Source organism: Camellia sinensis, chromosome 14 (genome assembly GCF_055761805.1).
Source record: "Camellia sinensis isolate YWXY chromosome 14, ASM5576180v1, whole genome shotgun sequence".
Classification (NCBI taxonomy): Eukaryota; Viridiplantae; Streptophyta; class Magnoliopsida; order Ericales; family Theaceae; genus Camellia; species Camellia sinensis.
Window position 1 is genome coordinate 20,962,236 of NC_138974.1, and position 13,033 is coordinate 20,975,268.

General features: G+C 33.3%; 2 protein-coding genes across 3 annotated transcripts in view; both read right to left on the bottom strand.

Moving 5' to 3' along the window:
• LOC145789174 (protein LAS1-like) overlaps nt 1-12,690 on the bottom strand; it is a 31,105-nt gene extending 18,415 nt beyond the window's left edge. The window contains exons 1-6 of one of the 2 annotated variants that reach the window (XR_014351282.1): nt 12,547-12,690; nt 12,358-12,429; nt 5,001-5,107; nt 4,361-4,416; nt 2,750-2,927; nt 872-955 (exon numbers count right to left, since the gene is read on the bottom strand). Coding sequence is in view for 1 of the 2 variants with exons in the window: in XM_082906864.1 (XP_082762990.1) it covers nt 2,766-2,927; nt 4,361-4,416; nt 5,001-5,107; nt 12,358-12,392 (360 nt within the window). In the remaining variant the exon portion in view is untranslated. Of the gene's footprint in view, nt 1-871; nt 956-1,927; nt 2,928-4,360; nt 4,417-5,000; nt 5,108-12,357; nt 12,430-12,546 lie in introns of those variants that run through there. The other variant, XM_082906864.1, reaches the window with a different exon arrangement.
• On the bottom strand, nt 7,809-10,468 carry LOC145807882 (uncharacterized). The gene is made up of 4 exons (XM_082906862.1): nt 9,150-10,468; nt 8,778-9,055; nt 8,270-8,674; nt 7,809-8,200 (listed from the first exon to the last, which is right to left on the bottom strand). The coding sequence occupies exons 1-4, from the start codon at nt 9,221-9,223 to the stop codon at nt 7,953-7,955; spliced, it is 1,005 nt and encodes a 334-aa protein (XP_082762988.1). The 5' UTR covers nt 9,224-10,468; the 3' UTR covers nt 7,809-7,952.
• Nucleotides 12,691-13,033: the final 343 nt, after the last annotated feature.

Sequence of the window (13,033 nt, forward strand, 5' to 3'; positions counted from 1 at the left end):
AATCGATTGAGATGGTTTGGTCATATTCAACGGAGACCAACAGAGGCAGTAGTGAAGAGATGCAATACTGTAACGGTAGATGGTAGTGTTAGGGGACAGGTTAAGCCTAGATTAACGTTGGTTAGCATTGTAAATAGAGATATGGATCAACTTAATTTGACTAACGAAATAGCCTTTGATAGGGCCGCGTGGAGAAGAAGGATTCATGTAGCTGACCCCATTTGATGGGACTTAAGACTTGGTTTGGTTTGGTTTGGTTTTTGATCTGCGAGTGGGTCGGATTAGTGCAGGTCCAACCAAGACCCAATCCAAACCAGAACTTTTTCTTAAAACTAGACTCGTATTAGTCCTAAACTTATGCCGAAACTACCCAATTCACTGCGGGTAGGATCGGATAGGACGGATTTTGCAGGTCGGCTATTTTTATACCCAGCCCTACATACACCTACACTTCAATCTCATTTAGAGACACTCTAGGAGCTCAAGGTGAACATAGTAGTTGAAGTGATAGGAATTGTGTATTGGTGGTGGTTGGTTTTGGATTGAACTAAGAAAATCCAGTTACTTGTTTTGTTTGAAGTTTGTTATAAGGATTGTAGGTGAGCCGAGAGAAAACCTATTGGTGTTGTAAAGGTTTCGGGTGAACCAAGGGAAAACCAGTTTGGTTTAAAATTCAAGACAGACAGCCACTAAAATGGCACTTAGAGGAGAGAGAGAGGAGAGGAGAGGGGAAAAAAAAATTACAAAAAATAAAAATCAAACAACCCAACTTTTGAACCACGTCTTAGCATAAGACTGTCTATAAAAAGCTGAAAAACACCACTGCCATGTATGTCTGGAAAATTTTAAAAATAACATTAAATGGATTCACCTGTAGACTTTGAAGATTGGGGTTTGCCGGCCATAAGAGAGAGAAACTTATTACGCCCGCAAAGTTGTTCGCAATGTTTAGTCCCTGCAAAAGAAGTGGATGTCAATAAAATCAAAGGTCATAGAGTAACAAATTTTGAATTCTCCTCCTTTTTAAAGGAGATTTTATTAATAATATAGAAAAAAGAGAAAGATACAAAACGAGCTCAACACAAGTAACAGACAAAAAAAAGGAAAAGTAACCATAAAGTTCCTTCATGCAAGAGATAAATCAAACTAACTCTTCTTCTCAACTCAACTGACCATTGTCCTAACTACTAGGATTAGCTAACATGACTACATAAGTTGTTTTAAAGGGACAACAAATACTTACGAAAAATAAAATCACATAAGGTTGAATATAAGGCATGTGCCTTCGGTGAGGTAGACCAATAACACAAAACAACATACAGAATGTAGCCAAATATGTTTCTTTTCTTTATGACATAACAAAGAATTCCTTTTTTTCATTCAGGCAGATATTATGAGTATATATATCTACACATAATATCATTTGCTCCACAAACGACGTAGTTTTAGGCCTTTCACTGAATATTTCTTCCACTGTGATAGAAATATGATGTATTTGAATCACAAGCAGCCTACGAAAAGCTTAGCTGTAAACATGTGGATTTTACTTCTTCCTTTTCTTTTTGCGTCAGACTTGGGGAAGTTATAGTATATAACCCATCATTAAGCTTTCTTTCAGTAGCTGAAATACAATGCCTCTACAAAGGTGGACTGTGACTGCTTTAGTACCAGTTTAGCAGTTGTTGGATTTTGCATCATAATACTGAAATTTTTCTAGTCCTTTTAATTAACCCCACAATAATAAAATATTACACCAACCCAAAATATTCCACTTGAATATCCATGGTAATTTTTTTAAGTATAACTTCAAATGTAAAAAGAAAATAGGATAATTTTTATTTCTAAACCTGCATTAAAGAGAAATTAAGACATGTGTTAAAGAGAAAATAGGGTATCATTTTTGTTTCTGAACCTGCATTAAAGAGAACTGTTTCCAAATGTTTCATTTTATTTCTGAACGATGGATTATCTTATTTCTGAATGTACATAATCCTGCATAATTAAACAATATGTATCATTTTCAAGACCGATTTTCAACTATGTATTTGAAAAGTGTACCCTTTTCAGATGTTCTTTAAGCAGAGCAGGGTCTTAATTTAAAAGTGCTTCCTAAAAGAGCCTTAATTTCAAATTAATACCCTGTTTGTATCATTTTCAAATTTTTTATACCACAAGTTAATTTGTTTATTTCCTTTTTCTATCACAAGTTAATAACAGCAAGCAAGTATTAGAACAGAGCAGGTTCTTTAGGATCTTAGAACAGAATATTGAATTAAAGCATCTGCTCTGTTGTAATACTTGTTATTAACTTGTGACAGAAGAAAGAAATAAAACAAATTACTATACATATTTAAGAGAAAGGAAAGTATGCTTAATTAAAAACCTGTTATATGAAAATAGATCAAAGATTTTATAATAGATAGCTCATTTTCCAATTTACTTTACAATTTAAGTTGGGCCAACCAGGACTTGATTAGCATTTAAAGAAAGAGACCTTATAGGAAATCTTTAAATAATATAACAGAAGAATGCTTCTGAATACTATCAATTTATCACACACACATATAACAATCAAGGAATTATTGAACATATGGCAGAAGCATAATAATGTCTATTTAGTTTATAGCAAACACAAAATATTGAATGAATGCCACAAATTAAAAAGGATACAAAGGGGAAGAAAGACAAGGAATCCTTCAAGTCAAGGAAAAAGAAAAACACTGATAAATAAAAAATGAAAAATCCATACGCAAGTTTCCCCTTAGCTAATGAAGAACTTGAACCTTAGTGTGCTTGATTTTCAAACAAAAAGCCAATTCACAAAGTCTATACTTGATTTCTTTTCGGAGGCTACCAATGACATCACTTTGAAATGGAATTGCCTTCTTTTGAGGCTCCCAATAATAAGACTTCAACCAATCTAGCGCCTGAAATTGCCCACAGAATTATAATGCTTTGTGATTTAACTTTCAGACAACAACAACTGTAAAGAAATTCAGAATTTAATGATACCATTCACAAGATATGTGAAAGGTACAAAGGTGTGTATTGCAGGTCATGTAATCTCAAATCAACATGAATATTACTAAACAATTCAGTTGGATTAATCAGTTCAAGTTGTATTGTCATGGAGCTCCATACAGAGTAATTTCCTAGAAGCACAGAAAAATATATAGTTACCTCAGTTTGGGTTTGGTGCAAAACATAAGGATGGAGTGAAAAGTTCTGCTTCAAAGTTTAAAGGGTAATTTATCCTAGAAGCATAGGAAAATATCACATCTCACAATCCATAAGAAAGATTCAAAGCTCTAAAATTCTCTAAAATATCAACTCCATTAAACTAGAAGCGTCACATGACTTTATACAGAATTTAGAGACTTTCTTTTCCAATTGGATTGGATTTACCAAAAAGGAAACTACTAAAAACTCACTTCTAAACTTTATCCAATACAAATAAAATCCAAAAAAAAAAAAAAAAAAAAATCAATTAAACAACTTAACCCATAAGACAACCCATGGCAACCCACAGAAATTCTACAAATTACCAAAATACCCCAAACCTTAACAACTTGCAAAAATTAATTTTAAACTAACTAGTAGCATATTAAACCCAAAACAAACAAAAATAGGACTAATAAAAATAGTAGCTCATGCCAATTTCCAAATATTGCCACTTCTTTAGCTTTAATTTTTCTTGCATGTCTAGTGGATTGCATCACATGTAAAATGGAAGGGTTGATTTCTTAGTTTTTTTTTTTTGGTTCTGGATCATCTAATTTTCTATGTCAATTCACTAGAATCTTTTGATTTAAAGATGTTTCAGTTGAAACACATCTGAAGTGCCAAAATTTCGAGATTGATCCTTGTCTGCTATATGTTTTCTTCTTTTTGAAACTTTGTCATAAACATCTCTGAATATCAATAAAAAAAACTACATCCATCTATTCTTTTAAGACTAAAAACAATTTAGAAAGAAAAACGGCGCCTCTTACAGGCTAACCAAGTGGGTGAGCCTTTGACAAACTTAGCATGTGGATAATCTCCCACTTCACCCCAGTAACATTGTTATGTTGGACCGATATGGAATATCTTATAATTGTTTAAAGCCCAAGATTTTGGACAAGCCCATTCCAATCTTCTTTTGGTACGAGAATACCAAAGGCAAGTGTTTGGAATCATTTCTAATATATCAGGCAACACAAACTACAGAGCTACCCACATGCAATTAGAGCAATTTTCAGCACAAGGCGTCAAACCCCTTTACATGCTCAAAAACCTAGTAACTTATCATGGCAAACAAGCCTCCCAATGAGGACAGTTTGATTAGATTATATATGACAGAAAGAGAACATATACATACCTTAATTGAAGCAAGACAAACCAGCCGAAGTGAAGGGAGATCACGGTGAGAACCCTCTACAAATAAACATCAAAGAGTGACCAATGTTGGTTTTTACTTAGATGTCATTTAAGGGAAAAACATGACCGTAATTTGTAGAATACATCAATGATAGACCGAATGTTGGTTAGTGGTATCTAGTTGCCAACCCAGTAGAGAAAATAGAGAGATTGATCAATGTAAGTTTCCGTTTTATCTGTTTTTTTGAACAGAAAACACTTTTCAAAAATGAATGCACCCTAAGCCTTAAAATGTTAATTCTCTAATGTGACTTGAAAGCGGTGGGGTTCAAAAGTAACCAACTCCCTAGACTTAGGGGTTAGAATAGCAAGATAAAATGTTAATAACTAGATGAAAATAGAGAGATTGATCAATGTAAGTTTCAGTTTTATCTGTTTTTTTGAATAGAAAACACTTTTCAAAAATGAATGCACCCTAAGCCTTAAAATGTTAACTCTCTAATGTGACTCAAAAGTGGTGGGGTTCAAAAGTAACCAACTCCCTAGACTTAGGGGTTAGAATAGCAAGATAAAATGTTAATAACTAGATAAAGAAAATACATATTTTGATTTGAGCGCAATGATTATTCGGAGTTCCTTACCATGGCGAATATCAATCAGCATACGTGGAATATTGATTGCATCAGCTGCCTTTGCAATTGATACCTCTGTCTTCTTGCGTGTCTTCTCAACAACACCATTCACAAGCCTTCAAAAAAAAAAAAAAAAATTAAGAGTTAAGCCTAATTTCTTCGTAAAGTTTGAAACTGAAGGTCACAAACATGTAGAGAGCAAAATTAATCACATTCAATTACAACATGAAGCTTACACATGCTCGAGTGGTCACTAAAAGTTGAAATGAAAAGGCATATCTTCTTAACAATGCTCCTTCCCCCCACCCCCAAAAGAGGGAAAATAAAAAATAAGAAGGTGCCCACAATTAAAACACTAGTAAGCAAGCAATTAAACCAACAAAAGCAGGGGAGGGGGGAAAATACTTTTCAACTTTCAACTTATTTATCGCTCATCAAATCAGCAATTTCCGTACATATTATTATGTACAGATGGGTTATTTATTATAGTTCAACACTTCACAACACTAATTCCTAGAATAACATGTGCTTGTAGATGCCACACACATTTTATTTTAAGGAAATAGACTATAAAATGTATTACGCTTAAAAATATGGTATACCAATGACAAGTATACTTATTTTGAAATTATAAATTATTGTTATACATATATAGGTAAGACATACACCAATATTCCCAGCTCATGGTTTTAAATCACAGTATTTGTTGATGTAACAGTCGTGGTTTGATGATATCATATAATAGGAATCAAAACTAGAGCCATGAATTTTCTTCAAGCACAAAATATGGCAATAATAATAATAATAATAATAATAATAATAATAATAATAATAATTGATGAGCAATTTATGACGTTGTTTATCACAATTTGAGTGTTGGTAACAGTTTTTAATTAATGTTGTAGCAGCTAAGAACATGTTTTACAAAATTATATTGAATTTTATATTACTTTTAAGGCCAAAAAAGTGGAACATTTCATCTGGTAAGTGGTACGAGAATTTCACAATCTAGAATTCTTCAAATTAAGAAGCTTCTTTAAGGATCAAACCTATGAAAGGAGTTGAGAATCAAATCAAGCCAAGTTCAAGTCCAAATCACCATTGCGGCAGAAAGACTTGAGCCAAACCCATCTCAACGCAATAAACTCATCACAAAAGTATAAACTGACATAGGTACAACATCATTTCCTAGGCAAGAGTTAAAGTACCATACACACAAATGGCATTCAGAGGAACAAAGCAGGAGAGACTTTCCAAATAGATAATAAAATTGGACCGTTTGTTTAGCAAGGCAAGCTTAAACTATCAATACATTATCTCAATTCTCCTAATTTTCTCTTAAGCCTTGCCAATCAAGTTCGAGGATAAGGTTGGGACGTTTAAGATTTTTCATTAATAACTTCCTCAGAGATGGCATCTTGGCCCAACCGTAAGGCTTACTATTTGCATCTCTAATGCTGTGTTTGGCTGGAGAATTTGAGGAAGGATATGGAAAGAGAAATGAAAAAGGTAGGTAAAATGTGAATAAAATATACTTACATTTCACCTAATTTCACACACCTTTTCCCTTTTCTTTTTCAAATCCTTTCCAAAATCTCCCTACCAAACACAGTGTAAAGACACAAGTTCAAGTTAAGAGAACAACCTCCCTAGCTATGGGGGTAACACTTTTGCGAGAACCTTATGTGAAGGGCCGCCCCTTTTTTTTATATCCGCCATCTCAAGCCTAAATGTTTAGCTCATTTGGATTAGGAAGCTGAGCTCAAAGCAACAGTTTAAAAAAAAAAAAAAACATTCACTCTATTTGTTTCTAGTTTTCAAAATTCACTCTTCAAAAAATTCTACTTTTTTGTTTTTCGTTTTTTTTTTTGTTTTCACTGAATTTTTTAATATTTAAGAATTTTTTTTTAATTTTTAGATACACCTAACATAAATACACTTAGAAAACATAATATTTTTTTAAAAAATCTTTAAAAAAATTCACTAAATACCAAAAATATAAAAAGATAGTACATTTTTTGTATTTTTGTATATTTATTAATTTTTTAAAATATTTTTTCACAAATAATTTACTATTTAGATACATCTAAGTAAAAAAAAATTGCTTAAAATTTAAAAAATATTCATTATAAATAAAAAAAAAACATGAAAAAATAAAAAACTCAATTTTTAGAAAATTGAATTCAGAAAATTAAAATTAAACACACTGATTATTATTTACCTCCTAAATTATCCCTTACGATTTTCCATTAGGTTTAACATTGGTTGCAAGACTAATTAGGCTTGGATGTACAACTCGTGATAATGTCTACCCAAATAGCACCAAAGAAAGAAAGGGTTGAGCTTATCTTTTCAACAAAACCTCAATTTCTAGGGAAGGCAACCCAAGCTTAAATATATTAATCAACTTGGGTTTTCCATCAGATTTAACGATGGTTGCAAGAATATCTATACAGCTCGTGACAGTGTCCACCCAAATTGTAACAAAGAAAGAAAAGGTTGAGCTTCACTTTTCAATACAACCTCAAATTCTAGGGAAAACAAGCCAAGCTTAAAGTACTTACTCGATATTAGTAAGCTTGGCTTTTTATAGTTGCATATCTATACAAAATATATCAAAACCCTGGAGCCAAGGTTGTTAAGATTGGGATCCTACACAGGATTGTTTTAGGGGTTTGTCGGATCGGATCGGATCGTAGGATCGGATCGAGGATTGTAAGATCCTACTAAAATGATAAAAAAATGCAATAATTTTTATATGACTTAATAATACTATCAAAATATATATAGAATAAGCCCCAAAAAAAGAAATATAACAATTCAATATAGCATTCAAACATTTTTTTTTTTCAAAAAAAGAAGTAAAAAACATAATAAAACCAAATACTAATACTTGCACACCATTGTCATTGTTTCTTAATGAAAACAAAACAAACTAAATAAAGGAAGAAGAAATAAAAACTACAATAAGCCATCATTGTCATCGAAATTATCATCATTATTGCCACAATCAGCATTAATCATTGCCACATCATCATTGTCATCATCATCACCACCCCCGGTGCCATCCAAGTCCCCAATGTCTTCACCAATAGTAGCATCTTCAAAGTCATGATCAAAATCCCTTCGAGCATCCATGTTTTGATCCATAGCATCATCATCACTTACTTCATGAACTTCATCATATTCTCTACCAATATGATCACGACCTAAGTTGGAGTAAACAAAAAAATTTTATAATTTCTAATTAAAACTAAAAGATGTGTACATAAACTTACAAGCTTCTTCCAAATTCCTTGTAAGGGCCTCCACTTCGTCTTCATCCGAATCACATCCATGTCGAGCATTCCTATCAAGCACACTCAACCAATTTCCTTCTCTTGGAAGAGTCGGAGTCTCTCTCTCTGTTATCCATTCATCATCTGATGGGATATCATCCAAGCATAATGGATTCACGATTGTTTGTCTATTCATGTGTCGTTGTCTCAATTTCAAATTGTATATGACAAACACCAAGTCATTCATTCTCTTTTGGTGCAAACGATTCCTCCGCTTTGAATGTACCATCTCAAAAGCACTCCAATTTCGCTCACACCCCGATGAACTGCATGTTAAACTTAATATCCTAATTGCAAACCTCTTCAACTCAGGGCATTCATCACCAAAAGAGTCCCACCAATCAGCTACATGAAAGTTTAGTTATAAATTTAAAATTGATGAAATGAAAACAAATAATAAGATATTAAAAATGATACAAATCAACTTATAGTAAAAATAAAAAAACACCTGGAGATTTCTTTTTCCTAGTCATGACTGCATTTTGTATGCCAAAGAGCCCTCTTGCACTCTTGAATGCATCAATTTGCAAATCTATCTTCACCCTCTCATTAACATCAGGAACCATTCTTTCAAGACATTTGTATAGCCCAATTTTAACCTCCGCATCGGGTTGAAAATTAGGACTGTAATGAAACTGAGGGTTCGAAAAGTATGCTGCAGCATGCAATGGGTGATGGAGTTGGGATTCCCATCTTCTATCAATGATGGTCCATATAGGATCATAGCTAACACCATTAAATAAAGAGTATTAATGAACAAATAAAAAGTTTAGAGAAATATAATAGTAAAGTAAATAAGTTTAACTAATTAAAAGTTTACCATGTGAAAACATTATTGAAATTGCTTTGAATTTCCTCTTTCGCACGATCCATTGCCTCGTAAATGAATCCCATCTCCGGATGCTCATCCAAATCCACCAATCTAAGTACTTAAATGAGAGGTACCGCAGCCTTCAAGCACATAGAAACGCCCTTCCAAAAAATACGATTATCTAAAACAATATCTTCAATTTTTTTACCCTTTTCAGACCTTGCAAATCGACTATTCCTCCACTTAGATGATGTAAACAAAGAGAACAATGCACCCTTTTGCTCATGAAGCCGCCTCAAGGTCAAGTAAGATGTGGCAAATCGTGTTACCGCGGGCCTAATAAGTTCAATACCTTTTGTGAACTCCTTCATCCAATGAATAAGATTTGTTCTTGAATAAATGTATGCCACAATTCTTTTTCCCTTTTTAATTGTAACTCGATGAAGTTGGATTTGCTTCTCGAAATCCTCTAACATCAAATCTATGCAATGAGCGGCACAAGGTGTCCAAAACAAGCTCTTCCTCTTATCCATTAACATTTCTTCCGCCAACTTATAATTAGAAGCATTATCGGTCACCACTTGCACAACATGCTCCACTCTAACCTTCTCAACAATCTCATCCAACATCTCAAAAACCTTTTCACCGGTTTTTGAAATGTCGGATGTATCCAATGAGGATAGAAAGATAGTTCCATTAGGACCATTGACAAGAAAATTACAAATTGATCTTCTCTTTCTATCCGACCATCCATCGGACATAATTGTACACCCGGTCTTCTTCCATTGTTCCTTGAACTCATCAAGCAATTGCAATGTCTCTCGCACTTCTTTTTTTAAAAATATCACCCTAATTTCATGTAAGATGGTGGCACAAGGCCTTTTCCATAATCTCTAATTTTCTTAACCATAAGTGGAAATATAGGGTTGTTGACACAATTAAAAGGAATTGCACTAGTGTAAAAAAATCGGGCAATTGTTTGACAAACATCATCTCTCTCTTTTTTCTTAAATAATTGATTGATAGTTTTTTGATTTTGATGCCGAGACTTATTCACCACAAATTTATCCATACGCCCATAATGTTTTTGTTTGTTTCCATGGCCACCGGCATGCAATAATTCCACTTCTTCATCGGAATCATCATCACCAATATCAAGCATTCTCTTTTTCTTATTTTGAGACTCCAATGTTTGAGTTCTCAAAAAACTCATAAATTTTTCCCTAACATCTTCCGGAACTTGGGGACATGGTTCACCATTTTGATGAGTGCATGCCAAATGGTGTTTCAATCTATATATTCCTCCAGAAAGAGTAATATTACAGTATTTGCATTTTACCTTTTTGCTTGCAGCATCCACTTCAATGCCGTGTTCCTAACCAGGATCAGATCTTAGACCAGCAACATTTTTCCTCTTCCTCCCTCTTCTTGAACCAGAGGCTGACATTCCTGCAATTGCAACAAATTGTAAACATTTGGCAAGTTGTAAAAAAGCACAAGACAGAGACAGTTCATGTTTTTAATTTCCATTCCCAGGGGCTAATTAAGACAGCAGTAGCATTATCATTTATAGCATTGCAGGCAACAAAGAAGAAGAGGAAAATTGAAGAAGAAAAAAAGAAAAGAAAAAAGAGAATGTGATTCAGTGAAGGAAAAAAATAAATAAGAGGTGATTCAATGAAGAAATAAATAAATAAATAAATAAATAAGATAATGACTTGGTCATCTAAAGAGCTTTACAACAGTAAGGTGCTCAGATCATACCCAGATGTTGATTCACATAGTAAAATTTCTTTATTGGTGAAGAATGATTGTTCAGTTGTTTTTAGTATTTTTTTTACAGAACAAAAATAAATAAATAACTAAATCAGAGGTAATTTACAGAACCAAAAATAAATAAATAAATAAATCAGAACCAAAAATAAATAAATAAATAAGAGCCAAAAAAAAAAATCACCGAAGGAGGTGATTCAGTGAAGAAAGAAGGAGAGATCAATGAAGAAAGAAAGAAGAGCTGCTGAGCAGTGAAGAAAGAAGAAGAGTCTTCGAATTCGAAGAAAAAAAAACAGAGCAGCAGACACCTGGAGTGGAGTCGCAGCGAAGAAGAGAGAGGGAGAAGAAGAAGAAGAAGAGGAAACAACGCACCTGGAGTCGTTTGCCCAGGTCAAGCTTCGTTTGATGTTGGATGATTGAATCTCTCTTTCCCTAGGTCAGTCTCTTCGTTTGCCTTAATCTGCTTTGCTTCTCTGCTTCTCTCATTTTAGGTCCCGATTTGGCCTTTAAGTTGCCCAAAAAATCCTTCAAATCTAGATCGCATGGAGTCGCGATCCAGATGCGATCCTACCGATCTCGTCGATCCCACCACGATCCTGCTCTGGGGTCGATCCGATGTACGATCTGGATCGAATAGTGTATAATGAGTCGTAGGATCGTACGATCGTACGATCCGGATCACGATCTTAACAACCTTGCCTGGAGCAACTATGATTTTTCTTACCACTACTTTTAACATGAACCATGATATAACCTAAGCCAGCATTGGTTAAGCCCACTAACTCACCCCCCGCTCCTCCTAAAAGAGGGCGCAACATATTGCTTTTAAAGGGAGTGTGGATGAAGCCAACCAAGTTTTCATATAAGAAAGAAATATATATATATATATATATATATTAAGAGCTCCATATTTTCCTTTCTTTTTTCGCCTAGGGGCGGGGAGTTTTGGGAGTTGAGAACGTACAAGTAACTTTATCCTATAGTTGATTTTGGATCTTCTTTTCTTTTTTTTTTTTGATAAATGCTTTTGGATCTTCTTTTTGACATGAAACAATAAATCATTTTGTTTCTGAAATACAAGTTAGACAAAAAAATAATAATAATGAGTATAAGTCTCAACCTGAGGTGAAAATATTTATCAACTTCAACCCCATTTAAAAACTTTCAACTGCTTCCAACATAGTCATACACATAAACGACATTAGGAGAGAATGATTGCTTTCTTATATCCAAACAAGCTTTAGCAGTACCAATGAAGTATAAAAAAATAAAAACAAGAAAAATAAAAGCACTAGGAAAAGAAAATTATAACCAAATTTTCCCTTTCTGTTTCCAAATCCCCCAACCAAACACAGAGTAACAATTGCAAATTAATCTCTTTTTCTCTCTTAATGCATCAACCCAAAAACCGATGAGAATAATTCATCAATAAAACAATAATTACCTCACAATTGCCATGCAATATAGCATCGTCAGCATCTCCTCCGAGTCGAAAGCATCATCACCAAGGTCAACTCTACAATTGACAAAGACAATTCCTCGGTATAATAATAAAATAAATATACACACAACATTCAAGTTTATTTCAGTTTGGAATATTGACCAAAAAAAGTTTGGGGAAAAAATTCATTACCTAAAAAAAGGATCTTTTTGCTGAATTTCAACAATTGAAGCGGTTACTTCAATCACAACAGGAAGACACCCTCTACTTCGCCACACCGTTATCTGGAAAACCCCAATTGTTCATGCTAAAATTTGTAATATCATTAACACTATGTTTGGCAACTTGGACACAAAAGAAAAGAAAGGATTACTTAAGTTTATGAGAAAAAAAAAAGAAAAGAATTGATTGTTATTTCTTTTATTTTTGTTTGGATAAAGAAGAAATAAAAAAAAATAATTGCGATTTCTCTCATTCTTGTTTAGCTAGATTCCATTAAGAGAAAAGAAAATAAATTATTTTATGTTATATTACCAAAATAATCTTTTTATATTTTCAATTATTTTATTTCCTTTATTTTTATAGGGACAAAATTGGTGTTATGAAAATAATGGTTTCTTTTCTCTCTCAATCTCTTCACTTTTGGGAAGATTGGAAATGAGACTTATAAGAGAAATGA